A 22,563-nucleotide genomic window follows, 5' to 3' on the forward strand; every position below is an offset into this window, starting at 1 on the left:
ACACACACAGAGTGTACACAATAACGATAACTATACAATCATGGAAGAACTGTTCTACCACAGACTACCTTCACTGAACGATTAGAGTGATCAGCAGATAACACTGCCCCACCCTCCCTTAATCCCCTGTGCTGACTATCACTGCAGTGAATATACCAACAGTGACAGTGATTACCTGAGACAAACAAGAGATTAGCAATCTGGCTTTCTGTGGGGAAGCTCTGAGCCTTCACATATGGTTTGTCCATATACACTACACCACATCTGCCAAGCAGATGCCTGACCAGCAGCGTAACCCAACGCGCTTAGTCAGACCTTGATAAAAAAAATAAATAAATAAATAAAAACATAAAAAAGAACTACTACTACTAATAATAATATGTATAAGGCGCAAAAACTTGATGAAGTCAACTATAAGCGTACAAAAAAATCAATAAAATAAACTAACTAGCTAACTAGTAACTAACTAACTAACTGACTGACTAAATAAATAATATAATAATAATAATAATAATTTTTAAAAAATAAAAATAAAATAAATAAATAAAATAAATAAAAAAGACAACAATGATGATAAATAAGCAAATAAATGTAAAAAAAAAAAAAATCAGACACACATTCACACATACACACACATATGCATAACAGATATGCACCAAACATGCAGTTTCCCAGATATGAAAGCACAGTCAAATACACATAAATGTACATGAGCCCCAACACACACACACGCACACACACACAGATATGAACTGAGCACAGTCAAATACACATAAACGTACATGAGCCCCAACTCACACACAGTGCACACACACACACATTACCCTGCACCCCGCTACCCCCCTCCACACACTCATTTCTAGGCTACGTATCGCTGCTTCCACGGCACACACTCACACACACACAGGCACACTTACTTGTACAAGCACACACACACATGCGCCCATATCCCCCACCCCCAACCCCACACACATATATACAAAGATATATATATATAATATATATATATGCACACCCGCACGTTCCAATATTCCGTTGCTCCCACAGTGTAGGCATAACCCCTCCCCCTGCCCCCCCCCCCTCCCTGCTGCTACGACGGTAAGTTTGAATTATTCTATAATTACCTCTTTCAAGATGAGCACACTGACCATCACATACGCTTTGTAACTTCTATGAAAACATCAGTCAACATTAAATCTGAATTTGCTAAGCTGTTCATTAAAATATTCCTGTATGTATCAAGAACAGGTGGAGCAAAATAACGATATAACAAAACCGTTTCAAACCAGTAACAAATAATAAACGAAATTTTAAAAATAGAAGAATAAAACAAAATAAAAAGGTACCCAACAGCGGCTGAAGGCCAATCATTGATCAGTGAGCAGACGACAAGGATCTTAACAAGTGGAGCTGTTTGTTTCAATTGAACAGCGTTATTCTACCTATTCATCATCCACCAAAGGGTTTTACATTTCTGTCATATACCTTTTATATAATCCCAAAAAAAACCAATCCAAGTAAAACGTTTTCTTTTACGACATTGCACAATCATTTTGCGAAACTATCTAAACACTAAATTTGGAGTCGACACTGTATCATGTGATCACAATCCAAAATGTCGACTTCTTCATTTCTAAGTAGGCTGGACGATCTCCAGCAACGGCTTATGGCCGAAAACAAATCTCTTGAAGATGACAGACGAACGCGAAATGCGGAGACAGGATCTCCTAGTCCTCGACGACCAAGATTATGTAAGTATTTGACTTGTCATTCGTCCTTTTACTTTGCGTTTCAAAACGCCATTATCACCTGTCAATTTGTTTTTATTTTGGTTTCTGAGATGGAGAATCTCCACATCCTGTTCACTTTTCCACTATTGCGTTATGTCTTTGTTGTTTTTGGACTTATCTTGGGCTCGCTCATCAGAACGTAATCAAATGATTTATACAAACGCAAACAGATACGTCTTTTGTCACGAGCTTACAGTTTTTCGACGACGGAAGAACTTGGCGCCTTCAGAAGACACGATTTGCTTTGTGAAAGAATATTTACGGAAGAAACGTCAGAGTGTTTTTCAGATATTGTGACGTAAATAGAAATGTGACAGCAGCAGCAGGCAATATTGATAGCCGTTATTTTACAAAGTGTTTGAAATTGCTGTCCACATGATGTTTACATTTAAACAGGATCAGTAGAACATTAACACTTAGTAAAAAGTGAGTTAGCCTTTGGTTGGCGAGGCTAACACAGGCCAGGGCAAGGCTGTGATACACTATTATTAATAAAGTATAAAGTGCCACATAATGCTATGACAAAAGTCAGTAATGGCATCAGAGATTAATTAATCATCAGATACAATTTAAAGCTGAGAGGAAAGATGCTGAAATTGTGCATGTAGTGATGTGCATTCATTGATGCACTCCAGATCCCAACTAGCCTTATGAAGGTCCAGGAAGGCTGAGGATTCAGTATGATCTAGTTGTTTTGGAAATGGCACATGGTTTCATGCATAGGGGAAGCTTCCCAACATTTCTTCTTTCTCAGTTTATATAAACAATAGTCATTTTGATTGAACTCTTTATCATGCCCAGAAAGTAAAAGATTAGAAGTGGAAAAGATTATTTTATTTTCACTATGCCATCTTGATATTTAAAGGAAACAAGTGCCACTGTTTGTATAAGAACAGAGATGAACCCTAACATCAGTTTACACAGAACTGCCATGTTTGCACCTTTCACCCAGTCTTAATGGGAACTCATTTAAAAAACAAGTTGATATGATGGTGTTACACTGTTAGATTCTTATGCACATACACCACAATGCCTTTTGATTAACATTGAACACAAAACTTGTTTCAGATTTTTTTTTTTTTTTTAAGAGCTTTGACAATATATTTTGAATTTAAATATAAAAAGAATATGTATCATACATATAGAGAGACCTGTACTGTTTATTGATTTTGTGTAGCGAGGTTTTATCATAAATGGAGCATGCAAGCTGTTTTGTACTATAACACAAGTCATCAAACTCCTTGACATAGATCTATAACTGGGTGTGTAACCTGAACGTTTTATCTTCTCCATGCTCTCGGTCTCACATGAAACTGGCTGATACAGTCGGAGGTATGAACATACAAAGAAGCCTGTATCTTGCTTGCCTTGAAGTTGAACAGAATGGCCTTGAAACATGACATGCTTTGCTTAAGATATTTATGAAGAATGGCTTGACTCCTCCTTGCATGCTGTGCTGGACAGGTATGCTCCCATCACCCATTGCAGGATCAAGGTTGGATGGGTATCCCCTTGGTATCCTGGTATGAAGGAGGAGCTTAGAGAAGCAAGGAAAAACAGTGGAACAGGACTGAACTTGTGGTATCTTAACATTCATCAAGAAAAAGTCATTCATATTAGAAAAAGAAAAAACACCTTGTGTTATTATGTACAGAGTTCAGGAAGCAAGTCTCATTTCAGTCTGTCATGCTGCTCTAAAACAAATTAACTATGCTTAGACAAGCTGCAAGAAGCACAAAACTTAGCAGCAAGGTTTATCCTCAAAGCAAAGAAACGAGACTATGTCACTGTCTGCTTCAAATGCTGTATTTGCTTCCTGTTGAGGATGTGGTGTAGCGTATATGGATTTGTCTGAATGCAGTGATGCCTCCTTGAGCTACTGAAACTGAAACTGAGGCACACATTGATGCAGTACAATGACCCTCCTCTGCTATAAATTCTTCTCCAAGTCTGGTCCAGCCTGCATTTCTGATTTTCTGTCTGTCTGTGCACCTTGACCATGTCATTGATCCACAGATCACCTCACTGTGCATAATACCAAAGACTGGGACAATAACCTTTGGAGAATGTGCTTTTTCCTTGACCGCCTATAGACAGTGGAACACATTACTGCAAATTATTTGCCACATCAAATTTCTTTCACTGCTGTTGCGGTTTGAACAGAAACTCAGGCTTCTGGGGGTATTTCATGCACACACACACACACACACACACACACACACACACACACACACACACACACACACACACACCTCTCAAAGAGAAAAGACAGTAAAAAAAAAAAGAATGAAAGAACACACACACACACACACACACACACACACACACACACACACAGATATGTAGAGGCGACAACAGTGAATTTCCAAGTGGAACAATGAAAGTATTTTTGATTTGATTTGATGTGAGTTATGACGGTGAGGCTGGTGAATGTTGCAGTGGGCAGTGGTGGCAGCGACAGCAGTCTGCCCATCTCCTCTTCCCGCTCCAGTTCAGCCCCCTCCTCTGGCCGTCGCCGCAACATGCACTTTCATTTTGACGGCCCTCACCGCAACCAGAGCCGACCTCAGCCAGACAGGTGAGTCTACGAAACGTTGTGTACTTCTTCTCGGGGGGCTTTTGTTAACGTATTTCCATATGTCTGTGACACATTCTTCTTTTTCTTCTTCGTTTGTGAGTTGCAACTCCCACATTCACTCATGTATGCACGAGTGGGCTTTTACGGTTATGACCATTTTTAACCCCACTATGTATGCAGCCATACTCCATTTTCGGGGGGGTGTATGCTGGGTATGTTCTTGTTTCCATAACCCACCGAACGCTGACATGGACTGCATATTTGATCTTCTGCTTTCATATATGCATGAAGGGGGTTCAGGCACAAGCGGGTCTGCACATATGTTAACCTGGGGGATCGGAAGAATTTCGACCCTTTAACCATCAGGCGTCGTTACCGGATATTTGAACCTGGGACCATCAAATTGAAAGTCGCTTTAACCACTTGGCTGTTGTGCTCATCCCTGATGCATTTAAAATGGAAAGGACACACAGCATGTTCATTTAGCGGGTCCCTTAGATGTTGAAAAGAATTTCTAGAATGAACAAAAGGAGTGAAAGTCTTGTATCCAAGCTTCAGACTGATGTTAGGAATAACTTCAATAAGATTGACTATTAAGTATTATTTTACAAAAAAGAGTTGTTTCCTGATTGACTATTAGTATTATTTTACAAAAAAAAGAGGAAGGTGGCAGAATGGTTAAGACGCTCAGCTGCCAATACAGAGAGTCCGTGAGGGTGTGGGTTCGAATCCCGCTCTCGCCCTTTCTCCTAAGTTTGACTGGAAAATCAAACTGAGCATCTAGTCTTTCGGATGAGACGATAAACCGAGGTCCCGTGTGCAGCATGCACTTGGCGCACTGAAAAAGAACCCATGGCAACGAGAGTGTTGTCCTCTGGCGAAATTACGTAAAATGAAATCCCCTTTCATAGGTACACAAATATGTAAGCATGCACTCAAGGCCTGACTAAGCGCGTTGGGTTATGCTGCTGGTCAGGCATCTGCTCAACAGATGTGGTGTAGCGTGTATGGATTTGTCCGAACGCAGTGACGCCTCCTTGAGAAAGTGAAAGTGAAAAAAAAGAGTTGTGTCCCTTCACCACTTTTTGGCCCATAATGTCATGAAATATGATGACAAGGTATGCCTGGTTTTGTATACAAGTATGTAGCAGTGCAGATTTGTGCAGCTTGTGACCCTTTGAAGGTGACTCGTCAGGGACCTCTTAGGACTGTGGTATAAGTGTCACTGGTCACTTCAAGATTTTTAACTCATCAGAGGCCCTGCTTCTCCCACTGGGGTTAAGGAAGATGGTGGAGGGTGGGGTAAAGATGTCACTGTTATTCTGTTGGATTGATTTTCCTCATTGGGTTTCTCCCTGTGAATAGGCAGGGTGGGAAGTGGGTGGCATGCTCAGAGTTGGATCTGTAGTTGTGGATGACTGACTAGTAAGTCATTAAATACAATGGTGTCCTTGTGGTATGTACTAAGTTAGAAGATGCATGAGGCCCATTTCTTTTACGCTTGTTAGGCGAGGTTTGACTCACACATGAGTTTAGTGTTTTCTCCCCCAACCCGCCACACCTTCTACTTTTTAATGTCTACATGTTTTATATCAGTCTGTTTGTATAAACAGACATTTCAGTACAATTGATTATTCGTAAACAGGCATTATGATAAAATTGATAATTGATATTATTAAACAGACATTACGATAAAATTGATTATTGGTAACCTGGGCAATGTAAGAACCCATATACAGTTGACGTTTCTGAACAGATTGCAGCTCAACATCGATTCCATTATTCTGTTGTATGAACTAACTGACGTGCGCAGTAACCAAGTGGTTAAAGTGTTGGACTCTCAATCTGAGGGTCCTGGGTTTGAATCTCAGTGACAGCGCCTGGTGGGTAAAGGGTGGAGATTTTTCCGATCTCCCAGGTCACTATATGTGTAGACCTGCTAGTGCCTGAACCCCCTTCGTGTGTATACGCAAACAGAAGAACAAATACATGTGAAAGATCCTGTAATCCATGTCACCATTGGTGGGTTATGGCAACAAGAACATACCCAGCATGCACACCCCGAAAGTGGAGTATGGCTGCCTACATGGCATGGTAAAAACGGTCATACACATAAAAGTCCACTCGTGTACATACGAGTGAAAGTGAGAGTTGCAGCCCACAAATGCAGAAGAAGAAGTATGAACTGATGGTGACTCTACATACTTGACCTGGCAGCTGAGTTAGGCAGTCATTAGCAGATTTGCTAGTTCCCATGTATGAAACATTCTGGAGCAGTGATAGGAGGATTACCTCCAAACTTCTAATTCAAATACACTTTCTGGATAGTTTCGTCAAAAAGAGAAAAGAAAATGAATGGTGCTGATGATGACTTGAGCTCATCAGTGAAGGGCTGTTATCTCACTGAGATGAAATTTAGTTTACAGGTCAAATAAAGCTCGGAATATAAATTGCAGTCTAAAGACTTTGTAACCTAATAGGATAGGATGTGAGGAATGGTATAGACAGACAGAAATACGAAAAAAACAAAGCCGTATGAAGAGCACAGGATTAGGAGTCAAGATGGCTGTCGGAAAAAGAGGGCGCTAGTCAGGGATGCACAGGGGAGGTAACCTACTTTGGGAGGTTATCGGCTGCAGCTACTTTTGTTTTCTCCTGCATAGGCGGGTAGTAGTTTGCACAGGACAGGAATCAGACCCCTGTCGGAGTCTGCACTAGTGGGTCATGGTAAGTATGTTACTTAAACGTAATTTTAGGAAGAAAATTTCCTTTTCTTAATAAAATATAGTGCAGTGTTGTTTGTTGTTTTTACAGAATTTTGAATGATGTTGGTTTTTGTGTGTTGCAGTGCTGAAATTGACCAGAAGATTGAGGAAATCATGAAACAGTCAGGTGTTCTCACTGTGAATGGCCAGGTAGGTTATTGTGGTATAGTTTTTATTGTTGCAGATAAAGTCAGAAACTGTAAAAGAAAATTGAAAAGTCATGTTGTAAAGAATAGAAAGAAAGAATGTAAGTCCTGCTAGCCCAAATCTCATGTCATTTTGCCAAACTGTCTTTGCCTGGTTGTTGAATTGAAGTAGATTATGCAGCTTTGAATTGAAGGGAAACAGTGTCAGTTTACTGAAATGAAGTACCCAATAGTGTTCTTACATCTGATCCTGCTCTGTGTGTGTGTGCGTGTGCGTGAGTGAGGGTGTGTGTATAATTTTTTTTGTTTTGTTTTTTGTTTGTTGCTTATGATAATTGATATGTGCATTGAGTTCAATGGGAAAGCAGCTCTGTGTTAGTTTGCAAATATGAATGAACCTGTGGGAATACAGCTTTGTGTCATTTACAGCTGTGTAGATCTATTAACTATCTTGGAGCACTGTAGGCGCTGATCGGCACAAGACCAGGTGCTGGTCAGCAACCGCATCATGCCAGGTCACTGGAAGTGCAGTTTCACAACAGTGACATATATAAAAAACAAAAAAAAAAAAAAAAACTGTGCGCCCAAGCCCTTTTATTTCATAACGGGACAGAACAGAGCGAAAGAGAAGAACAGAAAATGTCTAAAGTTATGGATGTGTTGTTTGCACAGTTGCGTTGATTTCAGAAAATCCGCACGGACGTGGCAGAGCTGGAGTCTAAAGGGGAGCTGGGTCACGGCACCTGTGGCCAGGTGGTCCGCATGCTGCACAAGCCCACCAGCATGATGATGGCTGTCAAGGTCTGTGGGGGGGTGGATGATGGGTGGTGGAGTGGGTTGAGTTTGATGTGTGGGTGGGGAGTGTGGGTGTATGGGGGTTCTATGGGTGGATGGGTGAGTGCACAGGTGGGGATTTGATGTGAGTGTGGGTGGGTGGGGATTTGATGTGAGGGTTGGTGAGTCAGTGGCTGGGGGTGGGGGGTTGATGTGTGGGTGGGTAAGGAGGTGGGTAGGGGGTTGTGTGCGTGGTTGAGTGTGGACAGTAGATGTGTGAGTTTGGTGTTTGTGTATGTGAGTCTGTGGCAATGTGGGATGATTGGGTGATCATTGTATCAAGTTCTGCTACATGCGAGACTGACAAGTGCTCTCCCAGTGGCTCCTCTCTGAATACCCACATCCCTTTGTCACCATAGAGCTCTGCAACAGTCAAAGCTGGTCCAACAACAATGGCTACTTTCTTAAAATCACCCCACCTCCCCTATTCCCCTGTCACCCTCAGGCATTCTCCCCCAGTCAAAGCAGTTCTTGCAACAATGACTGCGTTTTTAAAACCCACTTCCTCCTGTCACCCCAGCATTCTCTAAATGTCAAAGCAGTTCCTATAACAATGCATTGTTTGTCTTTGCGGAGGAAGGTGGCAGAATGGTTAAGACACTTATCTGCCAGTGATGGCCATGGGGGTCTGCGTTCAAATCCTGGTTTCACCCTTCCTCACAAGTCTGACTGGAAAATCAAACTGAGCACCTAGTCAGTCTGATGAGATGATAAACTGAGGTCCCGTTTGTGGTATGCACATGGCACACTAAAGAAGAACCCATGACAACATAAGCATTGTCCTCTAGCAAAGATCTGTAGAAGAAGTCCACTCTGATGTGTGTGTGTAATATAATATATATATATATATATATATATATATATATATATCAGAGTGTAATGCTTGGTTTTATGATTACATAGATGATCATATTTGGTCTTGTTCGCTGTTTGGTGGGGGTGGCTGTGTTGTTCACATGGTATGGTTTGGGAGATTTTTACATGTGGTTGTGATTTTTGTTTTGAATGTTTCTTTTGTGTTATACTTTACTTGTGTAATGTGCCTTGAGCTTTATTGTATTTTAATGAAAAGCGCAGTGGAAATAAACTATTATTATTATATTATTGATAGGTAGATATAAATTTATATACGCACTGAAGCAAGGTCTGACTAGCGCATTGGGTTATGCTGCTGGTCAGGCATCTGCCTAGCAGATGTGTTGTAGCATATATGGGATTCGTCTGAATGCAGTGATGCCTCCTTCAGAAACTAAAACTGAAATTTGGTGTCATATACCGTACCATGTCAAACTGATGCAAACTAGGCCTATCGGTTTGCTCTGCTTGGCCAAATTTTGCGCAGCTAACAGTGAAAAGACGAGCCGTCTTGCCCGGTCTGCTCTTAGCCAATCAAACGCCTCTAAAAGCTATAAGCACTGAATCATTCCTTTGGCCAAGGCTCTTCAGGCCATCTTGTCAGGTTTACGCTCTGTCTCATCTTATGCTTTTTTTTGGCTATTAAGCGTATTCATTTGGCCTTATTTTGCTGCATGCGGTTTGTGTTTATTGTATTCTTACATTCTGTGTTCTCGATTCGGCTCGGCCCCCTCGATTCGTTCGTTTTTCTCTACCTCTAAGTCGATCCTGTCTTTCCATGACAGCAAATGCGGCGGTCTGGCAACAGAGAGGAGAACAAGCGCATCATCATGGACCTTGACGTGGTGATCAAGAGTCACGACTGTCCCTACATCGTGCAGTGCATCGGCACCTTCATCACCAAGGTGACACGCACTGACACACTCACACACCACACAAAGACAAACACCCACAGAGTGACTGACATACACTTAGTTTGACAGACTTCGACAGACTTACTGATACACACACAGTCTGACAGATGTACTTACACACACAGAGTGACAGGCAGACTGACACTCACTCAAGGTCTGACAGAGTGAGTGAGTGACTCTCACACACACACACACACACACACACACACACACACACACACACAGAGTCTGACAGAGTGACTTACGCACACTCAGTTTGACAGACTGACTGACTGACTGACAGATGTACTCTCTCTCACACACATACAAAGCACACACAGTCAGTCTGACAGAGTGACTTACGCACACTCAGTTTGACAGACTGACTGACTGACTGACAGATGTACTCTCTCTCACACACATACACAGACTGGCAGATGTACTTACACACACACTGTGTGACAGACATTGACAGATTGACTGCCTGATACACAGTCTGACAGACTGACTGACTGATACACACACAGTTTGACAGACTGACTGACACAGCAATACACAATATGACTGACACACTCAGTATGACAAACAAAATGGCTGACAGATTGACTGACACTCACAGTCTCACTGAATGGTTTAAGTCTTTGATGCTTGTTGAGAAGAATGGAGCCTGTGTACTTTTCGTCTGTGTGCATATGTGTGTGTATGTGTGTGTGCTTGCTTGTGTATGTGTATGTCTGTGTGCCCATTTTTTGTAAAGCGCCTTAAGCTCTGTTTAGATGATAGGTGGTACGTAAATTCACTTTGATATTATTTTCATTCTTAGCATTATTGTTCTTACTCATCCTCAGAAAGAAAAGATATGAGCACATCACTTCTCTTTTGCAACATCTCCACTGACTACCTGTCTCACACAGAATAAAGTACAAGATCAGCACTCTATGTTATAAATGTATTCACAACTCTGCCCCTTCCTATCTCTGTGGCTGCCTTCACCTCTACACTCCATCTCGCTCTCTACGATCGGCTTCGGATCCACTCTGTTTACGCATACCCAGATTCAAACACTCGACTGTTGGCCCCGTTCTTTCTCTGTCTCTGGACCTTGTAATTGGAATGAACTTCCTCTTTCGCTTCATCAGGTCTCCACACTCAGCTCTTTCAAGTCTGGCCTTTAAACCCACCTCTTCCCAAAATAGCCTCACTTCCCTGCCTCTTCCTTGTCTTCAGTTTTTTTGTTGTTGTTTTTTGTGTTTGTTTTTTTTTTGGGGGGGGGGGGGGGGGGGGGGGGTTCCCTCCAGTTATAGTTATGTATGCGTTTGAATGACTGGTGCAAAAGCGCTTTGATTTGTCTCTGCACAAGATTGAGCGCTATATGAATATAATAATAATAATTATTATCATTATTATTATTACCTTTATTAGCAGTTGTTTTTTTATCATCATTACCTTCATTTTTAGTAGTAGTTGTTTTTGTTTTTTTAAATTTCTTATTATGTTGGTGTGTCCCCCAGAGTGAGGTGTGGATCTGCATGGAGCTCATGTCCACGTGTCTGGACAAGCTCCTCAAGAGAACAGGAATGCCCATCCCTGAGAAAGTGCTGGGCAAGATGGCTGTTGCTGTGAGTGCTTCCCCTTGTGCCCCTCCCACTTCTCTGTCGTGTAGTGTTCCCTTTGTTTCCCTGCCCCTTGTGGAAAGAATGGGTTATCGGCGTTCTTGGTCTTTTTGTTTGCTTGTGTTTTGACATGTGTATGATTTTTTTTTTAAGAATTGATTTTCATTTTGTGTGATTAACTTGGTGTTCTTTTTTTTTTCTTATGTTTTGAAGTGTAATATTTTTTTTTTTTTTTTTTTTTTTTTATAGTCATAAGTATTGATTTTCATTTTGCTTGATTAACTTGGAGTTCGTTTTTTGTTTATTTATGTTTTGAAATTTGTATGATTTTTTAATAGTCACATTGAGCAGTGTGAGAGACAGATGGTTTATCAAAGAAGTTGTAAAATTGTTACTTTTTTTTTTTTTTTTTTTTAAGTCACAGAGTAGTGCCAAAGGCTTATGGTTCATCAAAAGAGGTGAATCAGTGATAGTTTTGTTTATTTTTAAATCACATTGAGCAGTGCCAAAGACATAGGGTTTATCAAAGGAGGTGTGTAAGTGATACTTTTTTTTAAAGTCACATTGAACAGTGCTAAGGCTTATGGTTTATCAAAGGAGATATATATATAAGTGTTACTTATGTTGAGTCACATTGAGCAGTGTCAAAGGCTGATATTTATCAAAGGAATTGTTTAGCTATTTCTTCTGCTTTTTTTAAAGTTGTATTCAGCAGTGCTAGAGGCTCATTATTTTTCAAAGGTTTTACTTTCACCCATGTGTATGAATTAATGTGCAATGATTAGAAGCACAGTGACATTTCTTTTCATGCGAGTGTTATAAAGAAAGGTTGATGTTGAGTCTGAGGAGAGAGGATCAGACAGTGACAGCAGCTGCTGTGTTGACAGATTGTGAAGGCGCTACACTACCTCAAGGAGAGACATGGAGTGATTCACAGAGGTAAGTTCAACTTTTGGTTTGAGTTTGGTGTGATGGGGTATTGATCTTTTAGACACTCAAAGTGAGAGGGTTTGGTGCAGTGGGTGTTACTGTTCAGTTTTAGACAGTCAAAGTGGCAGAGTTTGGTTTGGTGGGTATTATTGTCCATCTTTTAGACACTCAAAGTTATACAATTTGGTGTGGTGGGTATTACTGTTCATCTTATAGACACTTAAAGTTATACAATTTGGTGTGGTGGGTATTACTGTTCATCTTATAGACACTCAAAGTTATACAATTTGGTGTGGTGGGTATTACTGTTCATCTTATAGACACTTAAAGTTATACAATTTGGTGTGGTGGGTATTACTGTTCATCTTATAGACACTCAAAGTGACCGAGTTTGACGTTGTGGGTATTATTGTCCATCGTTTAGACACTCAAAAGTTATAGAATTTGGTGTGGTGGGTATTACTGGTCATCTTATAGACACTCAAAGTGACAGAGTTTGACGTTGTGGGTATCTTTTAGACACCCAGATGTGAAGCCCTCCAACCAGCAGTATGTACATCTTTCAGTGACAGTGTGACTGACAGGTTGTGGGTTGGTGGTGTGTGTGAATAGAATAGAATAGATTTTATTGTCATGAAACCGGAAGGTTTATAAGACACAATTGCAATGGTAAATGAATGAACGAATGAAAAACACACAATTTATCAATCAGTTAATGCGGTAAATTGCAGCAGCATTCATACACAAATTTTCCTAATCTTGTTTGTATATATTCATCATCTGTTAGCATCACCTGACTGGGAATATGTCCTGTGTTATTCGAATTTTGAATATCCTTTCAAAATTGTTTCCTTAAGGTTTTATATTTAATACAATGATCAAGAAGATGGATTTCGTGTGTGTGTGTGTGTGTGTGTGTGTGCTCCAGACGTGAAGCCCTCCAACATGCTGCTGGATGTGAACGGCACAGTGAAGCTGTGCGACTTTGGCATCAGCGGACGTCTGGTCGACTCCAAGGCCAAGACACGCAGTGCCGGCTGTGCTGCCTACATGGCGGTGGGTGTTGGGGAAGGAGGGGGTGGGGAGGAGGGACAGGGTGGGGTGGATGTGTGGGAGTAGGTGTCGTGGGTGGTGGTGAGTGTGTGGAGGCAGATGTTAGGGGGGAAGGGGTGTATGGTGGGGCAGTGTTGGAGGTGGAGGTTGGTGGTGAGTGTGTGGAGGTAGATGTTGGGGGGGAGGGGAGGGGTGAATGATGGGGCAGTGTTGGAGGTGGGGGTTGGTGGTGAGTGTGTGGAGGTAGATGTTGGGGGGGAGGGGAGGGGTGAATGATGGGGCAGTGTTGGAGGTGGGGGTTGATGGTGAGTGTGTGGAGGTAGATGTTGGGGGGGAGGGGAGGGGTGAATGATGGGGCAGTGTTGGAGGTGGGGGTTGATGGTGAGTGTGTGGAGGTAATGTTGGGGGGGGAGGGGAGGGGTGAATGATGGGGCAGTGTTGGAGGTAGGGGTTGATGGTGAGTGTGTGGAGGTAGATGTTGGGGGGGGGGGAGGGGTGGGGTGAATGATGGGGCAGTGTTGGAGGTGGGGGTTGGTGGTGAGTGTGTGGAGGTAGATGTTGGGGGGAGGGGAGGGGTGAATGATGGGGCAGTGTTGGAGGTGGGGGTTGGTGGTGATTGTGTGGAGGTAGATGTTGGGGGGAGGGGTGAATGATGGGGCAGTGTTGGAGGTGGGGGTTGGTGGTGAGTGTGTGGAGGTAGATGTTGGGGGGGGGGAGGGGAGGGGTGAATGATGGGGCAGTGTTGGAGGTGGGGGTTGGTGGTGAGTGTGTGGAGGTAGATGTTGGGGGGGGGGAGGAGTGTTAGAGGTGGGGTGTGTTGGTGAGGGGGCAGGGCAGTGCTGGGTGTGGGAAGTGGGTGTTGGGGGGATGAGGGGGCAGGGTTGTGGTGGGTGTGTGGAGGTGTTGGTGAAGGAGTGAGGGCGTAGTGTGGGTGATAGTGAAGGTGTGTTAAGTTCACTCTTTGTTTATCCGGAATGTCTTGGTAAGTATGCAAAAAGTTTTGGTTCTTTTTTTTCTTTTTCTTTTTTCTTTTTAAATCAATATCAGAATTGCTGTTAGTTTCCTGGAAATTTCTTAGTGAGTCAGCATTTCAAAGAGTAACGATCTGTGGTGCTATTGATGAATGCATTTAGCAGTGAGAGTGAACCCAGACCACGCAGGTTGATTTAGTGAAGTGGTTTGGCTTTTTCAGCCAGAGAGAATCGACCCTCCAGACCCGAGCCGGCCAGACTATGACATCAGAGCAGATGTGTGGAGTTTAGGAATTTCTTTGGTGAGTGATACAGTATAGGGTTCAGTACGTTTTGGATGCTGTGTGTGTGTGTGTGTGTATGTGTTCATTTTATTTTATTGGGATTTAGGATTTCTTTAGTGAGTGACATAGAACAGGGTTCAACAGATTTTAGATGGTGTATGTTTGTGTGTGTCTATTTTATTTTATTTCATTGGAATTCAGGGATTTCTTTTGTGAGTGATATTTTTGGGTTGAACAGATTTATGATGGTTGTGTGTGTGTGTGTGTGTGTGTGTGTGTGTTTATTTTATTTTATTGGAAGTTTGGAATTTCTTTGATGAGTGATACAGCATAGGTTCCAACAGATTTATGATGATGATGATGTGTGTGTGTTTTGTGTGTTTAAAAAAAATATATATATATTGAAATTTTGGAATTTCTTTGGTGAGCGATAGTAGGAATCAACAGATTTTGGATGGTGTGTGTGTGATATGTGTTTATTTTATTGGGATTTTGGGAGTTCTTTTCTGAGTGATACATAGGGTTCAACAAATATAAGATGGTTTGTATGTTTTTTGTGTGTTGTTGTTGTTTGTTTTTTTATGGACACTTACAAGCACTCGTTTTAAAATATTTTCTTCATTATACATTTACATACATACAAGCAAAAACAAAAAAATGTCTGACACGGGTAAGAAGAAGTAAATAAGTTATTCACGCACACGCACACACACACACAAAATTGTGTTAAAGTCACCAGTGTATGTGAGTTAGATGCGTATGAAAATGTGCAAGGTTTTTTGGGGTGGGTAGGATTGAAATGTCTGCTGCGTCAGTGTAAAGTGTGTCGCATTATTGCGTCTCTTGGCATTGTAATATATATATATATATATATATATATATTACTCTTTATCACAAGAGATTGATTTCTCTTTGTAAAATTTGGGTAGCTTCTCCAGGGAGAGTGCATCGCTGCAGTGCAGTGCTACCCCCCTTTTTTTCTCTCTCTCTCCTCTCTCTCTCTGCCTGCAAATGTACGTGTTATCTAATCAAACTGCACTTTGTTACAGAATTTTGCCAGAGATAACCCTTTTGTTGCCATGGGTTCTTTAACATGCGCAAAGTGCATGCTACACACAAGACCTTGGTTTACCGTCTCATATGAATGACCACCACTCAAGGTCTGTTGAAGGGTGAGACAATAATGGCTGGTGTGGGATTCGATCCAGCGCGCTCAGATTCTCTCGCTTCCTTGGAAGATGTACTGAGACTAAGCCACCACAGTATATTAAAGTGTGTGTTTTGTGTTGTGCGTATGTGGTGTGTGTGTGTGTCTGTCTGTATGGTGTGACTGTGTGTCTGTGTATATGTGGTGTGTGTGTCTGTATGGTGTGACGATGTGTGGTGTCTGTGTATGTGTGGTGTGTGTCTGTGTGGTGTGACTGTGTGTGTGGTGTGACGGTGTGTGTGTGTGTGTATGTGTGGTGTGTCTGTGTATGTGTGGTGTGTGTGCTTTGTATATGTGCTGTGTGTGTGTGTGGTGTATATATGTGTGTGTGTGTGTGTGTGCTGTGACAGGTGGAGCTTGCAACGGGAGAGTTCCCCTACAAGAACTGCCGCACGGACTTTGAGGTGCTGACCAAAGTTCTGCAGGAGGAGCCCCCACAGCTGTCCCGGGACTTCTCCGACGACCTGCGCTCCTTCGTCAAAGACTGGTGAGCCCTGGGTGCTCATGCTGTGGTATCGTATTGCGTGATTGTGTTTTTATTCATTTTTGTCTCAACAGATTTCTCTGTGTGTGAAATTTGCGCTGCTTACCTTGGGGTGAGCACATCGCCATAATGCAGCACCTCGCTTTTAAAAGTTTGTTTTTTTTGTCTATTACTGTCTGCAAGTGAATTGGTTTTATTATACACATGAAGCTGTTTGCCATGATGTGTTGCTGGGTGGTAGTGAGTATCTGTGCATACATGTGTGTGAATGTGTCTTAGTACGTGTTGCAGGGTGGGTGGGTAGTTTCCAATGTGTAGTTGCATGAGTGTGTTCTGGCACTTGCTTCCATGTGTGTGTGGGGTGTCCATTATTATTATTGTTACCTTTCTAATTCTACAGAACTTTGCCAGGGACAACCTATTTCTTGCCATAGGTTCTTTTGCATGCACTGAGCATCTGCTGTACTGGGGACATCAGTTTATTTTTTCATTGGAAAAAGGCTTAGGGGTGGTGTGTTAGGTTAAAAGGTTAAAGGTCCCATAGCTTTTGACGGCCATCAGCACTGTGATTTCATTTCCACTTATCTAGGGCTTGGTGTAGGAAGGCGGGGCCCAGTCCTCTCCTTCCACTCGCTGTTAACTCTCTCCATACGAACGGCGAAAGAGACGACGTTAACAGCGTTTCACCCGAATAACCATCATCAAAATATTGCAAGCGGAAGGCTCTTATACTGAAGAGGTGAATGTTGACAAAGAATACCACAATCCTGACGACGGAAGCTAAAGGTTGGGTCATTCAGACACCCACTGGACATCCGAGGGGTCTGTGTAGAGGAGAAGAGAGGACTGGCCGTACTGAGTGGGTTAACTTCCTGCCCGACTGAACTCCTTTTCCCATTCACACCTGGGTGGAGGGAGGGAAACTAGAGTGAGGTGCCTTTCCCAAGAACATAACACTGTGCTGTAACGGGGCCTCGAACCCTGATCTCTGCACAACAGTGGATCACAAGTCCAGTGCCTGACCGATTCTCCCACATCGCCTTGTTGGTGTGTTGGTTTGACTGTTTTGAGGAGAGGAGGACAGTGCTGAGTGGAGTTTGGCTGGGAACTGGATGACCTGGGCCTCATTTTGTTCAGATTGGGAGGATAGTGCTGCAGTGAAGTTTGGCTGGGAACTGGGTGACCTGGGCCTCGTTTTGTTCAGATTGGGAGGATAGTGCTGAGTGGAGTTTGGCTGGGAACTGGTTGACCTGGGCCTCTTGTTTTGTTCAGATTGGGAGGACAATGCTGTAGTGAAGTTTGGCTGGGAACTGGTTGACCTGGGCCTCTTGTTTTGTTCACATTCGGAGGACAATGCTGCAGTGAAGTTTGGCTGGGAACTGGGTGACCTGGGCCTCGTTTTGTTCAGATTGGGAGGACAATGCTGCAGTGAAGTTTGGCTGGGAACTGGGTGACCTGGGCCTCTTGTTTTGTTCAGATTGGGAGGACAATGCTGCAGTGGAGTTTGGCTGGGAACTGGTTGACCTGGGCCTCATTTTGTTCAGATTGGGAGGATAGTGCTGAGTGGAGTTCGGCTGGGAACTGGGTGACCTGGGCCTCGTTTTGTTCAGATTGGGAGGACAATGCTGCAGTGAAGTTTGGCTGGGAACTGGGTGACCTGGGCCTCGTTTTGTTCAGATTGGGAGGACAATGCTGAGTGGAGTTTGGCTGGGAACTGGTTGACCTGGGCCTCGTTTTGTTCAGATTCGTTGTCAGTGCCATTTTGTCAGTGGCAGTATCCAGAGTTTATTTGTACTGAGACATACGTTTCAGTTGCACTGAAGTCGGCAGGGTTTATCATTGCCTCTCCCCACACTGCTCCCACATGTTTTGCTTTGATGTAGTCCATTATGTGGATTCCCCCAGTTCAGTTTAAGTCAAAACTCAGCTCTTCCATTCTGCCTGTCATCTCATTGACTTTCGTGCTTCTTGAAATTCTGTTTTGTGTGTGTGTGAGCGTGCATGTGTGTTTGTGTGTTGTACTTGTTTGTGTCTGGTATATTAGAATGCTAATGGGTATGTAAATGTATGTATGATTTTTATCGTGAAAGCCGTGAGTTCCCTGTCTGGGAAGTGTGATTGTTGGTCCACATTTAAAAAAAAAATGTTTTTTAATATATTTTTTTTTACATGATTCTTTGATTATTGTTTATTTCGTTATGTTACCATCAGTGTATGTGCTCCTCATGATTCCAGTCGTCCTGTGCATGTAAATCTGCAGACTGAAGGAAGAGACTGAAAAGACCTCTAATCATGTGTGACACAAGTGTTGTGGTATCAGATGTAACTCGTGGAGATGGCTTAGTGATGTTCACTTGGAAGCTGTGTTACCACCTTGCTGTTTGCCGTGAACACATTAAGGATGCTTCCGTTTGGAAAATGTTTCAGGTGAATTTCCATATGTTGGCCCTGTTGCCTCTTAATTGTGTAACCTGGTGCTTCTGTGTGTTTCAGCTTAACAAAGGATTACAAAAGACGACCTAAATACAAAAGGCTCTTGGTATGTATCTGATGACCGTATGTGTTGACATAAATATGGTATGATGTGTACGTTATTGTGTTTATGTGTATGTGAGAAATAGAGAAAGTATGAATGTGTGAAAATGAATGAAGAGTCATAGCATTACTTTTTTTTCAGTGAAAGTCAAAGCATGAAAGTCTGAAGCTAAACCAGGTTCAGATGAGTAGGCATATGGTGTCTTGATACTTTGAAATGTAGTTTGGCTCGAAATTCTTTAGGTTGTGTTACAGAGATTTGTGTATCGCACCCCAGGTTGTATGAAAATGTGACTTGAAAATACCGAGAAATGTTTGTGAATTGGTGGTTGCAAGTCATGTGTGAGAACCCTTGGTGTGTGTGTGTTCACAGGAACACCCATTCATAAAGCGTTCGGAGGCAGAAGATGTGAACACAGCAGCCTGGTTCACTGACGTCTCACAACTCATGGAAATGCCCAGGTACACGTGACAACACCTGTCCACACTGCACAGGTAAGAAACCGAAAGAAAATGACACTGTGTAGTCAGCACAGGAACCGTTCATTCAGAATGGATGCACATGCTTAACTCACTCCAGACGATGGAACGCTATAGAGTTCCTGACGTAAGGTAGCATTCCAGACGATGGAACGCTGTAGTGGTTTTGACAGTTAAAAAGTTTTCCATGTTTTCCCCGTGGGGTAGCATAACAGTCGCAGTTACACCGGGCATTGTGAACGTGTCAAGGGTCGAATGGAAAGTTTCTACATGAGATTCCGTAACAACACACTCCACAGCGAGCCAGTGAGTTCAGGACCCACACTACAAGCTAATCTTCATACGTATCGAAAATGGCGTCACAGGTGATACAGGTGGACATTTTTGGAGCTGCTGCTGAAGTGATTGAAATGCTTCAGACTGAAGGTTTCGACATCGACGAGGATGATGATGTTGAAGTATCTGCAGTGAAGAAAGCTACCAGCAAGAAGGTACTGATAGTGACAGCTTCTGAGAGCAGTGAAGAGGGAAGAGGGGTGGACTTTCACATGACATGAGGAGAGGGGTCAATGGGTCAAGTACAGGGAGATTCATTCAGTTACTTTATGTTTTGTATTTTTTGTAATTTTTTTTCCTAGCCCTAACAAATGGGGGGAAAAACAAGGGAGAAAACTGTTTGTCCGGGCATCATTTCTTGGCAGTTAATGTTAGAGATGAGAATATAGAAGTGATCAGTTTATTCCCTTTATGCTTTTATGTAGAAAGCTAGTGACATTTTCATTTTTCCCTTTCCCCTTTCATTGAATCTGAAAAAACTGGACCTGAAAAACAATCTTAGATATTGTGATTGTATGTTTAATTGCCAGCATTGTATGCTTGATTGCCTTTGCTGAAAGATTAAGTGTTCACAGTGTTATCAATAGATTTAGCAGCTGACTTTGACTTTTACTAAAACGTAAAGAGTAGTTCACAGTCTTCGTAAAATTCCCTCAGTAACTTTTTTTCTTTTGCTGCAAGTTTGAGTTCACACCCTTACAGTTAGATTTAGTAGCTGACTTTATCTTTTGCTGAAAGATTAAGAGTCACTGACTTTATCTTTTGCTGAAAGATTAAGAGTCACTGGCTTTATCTTTTGCTGAAAGATTAAGAGTCACTGGCTTTATCTTTCGCTGAAAGATTAAGAGTCACTGGCTTTATCTTTTGCTGAAAGATTAAGAGTCACTGGCTTTATCTTTTGCTGAAAGATTTACTCAGCAGTGCTTGTTTGCTCCACTGATTTTCCCCACAGACAACCCATTTACATGGGTTAGTAAACAGAAAGTCACAAAAAAGGTTATCAAAAGCTAGGAAATCAAAATAAAAACTTGAAAAGCTGATTATAAACACAATAAGGTAGTTGTGGACAAATTACAATGCTTCTTGATCTGTCTGAAAGTATCCCATCACTTTTTGTTTTCAGTTATACATCCCCATCGCTGTAATCACTTGTCTTACAGACTTCCAAGCTTTCTGTCAGATGCGTTTCAACTTGCACTGCTAAAATGTTGGCAATGTTGGCTTTATCGCTGCAAAGAAAGTCAGTCAGACACCAGTGCTGACACGCACTCATCACACTCTGTTCTCAAACACAGCAATAAAGTCTGCATACACTGGTAGCATCCGACAGTGGAAAGGTGTGTGAAGATATTATTAGCCAATGATGTCATTATGCAAATGAGGTGCCAATCCCAAAATTCAGAACTGTTGAAAACCCCAATTGGGGCTCCTTCATCTGAAACCTTTCCAGCACGAAAGTGTGTCATCACCAGTGACTGAGAACGCTGATGTTTTTGACTTTTTACATTCATTATCAGTTATTTCGCTTGTTAGATTAGTGACTTATTATTTTACGAAGTCCATTAAGTAATTTTCTGTAATTGTATTTAGATATTTGTTTCAGATTTCACCCCCACACCCCATATACCCGTTTTCCTCCAACTCCCCAGTCCTCCCCCATCCTCTCCTCTTATAAACAGTGATATTCAGATGTGTACATTAATACTCTAACAAATTGTCTTCAGTCACTAATATGTGTGGCGAGACATTAACTCACTCAGTACGGCCAGTCCTCTCTTCTCCTCTACACAGACTCCTCGGATGTCCAGTGGGTGTCTGAATGACCCAACCTTTAGCTTCCGTCGTCAGAATTGTGGTATTCTTTGTCAACATTCATGTCTTCAGTATAAGAGCCTTCCGCTTGCAATATTTTGATGATGGTAATTGGGGTGAAACGCTGTTAACGTCGTCTCTTTCGCCGTTCGTATGGAAAGAGTTAAACAAAAAATCCTCCTGAAACATTTGTAAATATAAGGGCTGTGTTCAGGGCCCTTCATCCAAAGAGTAAAAAATGAATAGTCTGCAGTCTTACACAGACAGATTGAGTTGACTGTTCCATTCAGGGCAGATTTCACAGAGATGGGAAAACCCAGACTGGCAAACCTGCATATATTTCATGGCAGACTTCTTGTCTTATCTCATCACAATCATCTTTTTTTTTCTTCTTTTTTTTTCCCCCTCCATCATTGGTTCTTCATATCGGTCATTTTTATTTTTGTTGTTGTAGTTGATGCTGTTGTTTTGACTCTTTCATTACTGCATCTTTTTTTTTTTCTTCTGATTTTGTGTTTTTTTGTTTTTTGTCCCCCAGAAACTGAGGACGTCAACATTCTTGGTAGGGGCGTGAAGAAAGGAGGGGAGGAGAGGAGGTTCAAGAGTCGTGCCCCCTGGTTATTCTTGTTCCATTGTGTATCACTTTTTGTCAGGCGTGTGGAGAGTGAGTGGGGTGTGCCAGGGAAAGAAGGGCAGAAGGAGGTATAGGACACAAGGCTGGGGGAAGGGTGTTGGGGGGAAGGTTGGGTGTGGAGCCTGGAGGGGTTGGGGGGTGGGGGTAGAGGGTTGGGGGGGGTGGGGGTAGAGGGCGGGGGTAAGGGGGTGGGGGTAGAGGGGTTGGGGGGCGGGGGTAGAGGGATTGGGGGGTGGGGGTAGAGGGGCAGGGGGTGGCCATGTGGAAGTTGTCACTGGTGTGCATGTCTGCCAGCAAAGAAGCTTTCGGGGACGAAAGGATTCACTGTGTGTGTCAGTTTGTGTAAAATGTCGAGTTAGAGAA

General features: G+C 42.4%; 1 protein-coding gene across 1 annotated transcript; it reads left to right on the top strand.

The window, feature by feature from the left end:
* Positions 1-1,606: 1,606 nt before the first annotated feature.
* On the top strand, positions 1,607-22,281 carry LOC143289598 (dual specificity mitogen-activated protein kinase kinase 7-like). Its single transcript, XM_076598634.1, has 13 exons — positions 1,607-1,751; positions 4,230-4,368; positions 7,217-7,283; positions 7,967-8,080; positions 9,754-9,873; positions 11,373-11,480; positions 12,362-12,413; positions 13,333-13,460; positions 14,650-14,730; positions 16,270-16,406; positions 18,897-18,942; positions 19,312-19,433; positions 22,105-22,281. Exons 1-12 carry the CDS (start codon positions 1,616-1,618, stop codon positions 19,408-19,410), a joined length of 1,227 nt encoding a protein of 408 aa, XP_076454749.1. The 5' UTR covers positions 1,607-1,615; the 3' UTR covers positions 19,411-19,433; positions 22,105-22,281.
* Positions 22,282-22,563: the final 282 nt, after the last annotated feature.

The sequence above is a fragment of the Babylonia areolata genome, chromosome 14 (genome assembly GCF_041734735.1).
Source record: "Babylonia areolata isolate BAREFJ2019XMU chromosome 14, ASM4173473v1, whole genome shotgun sequence".
NCBI lineage: Eukaryota > Metazoa > Mollusca > Gastropoda > Neogastropoda > Buccinidae > Babylonia > Babylonia areolata.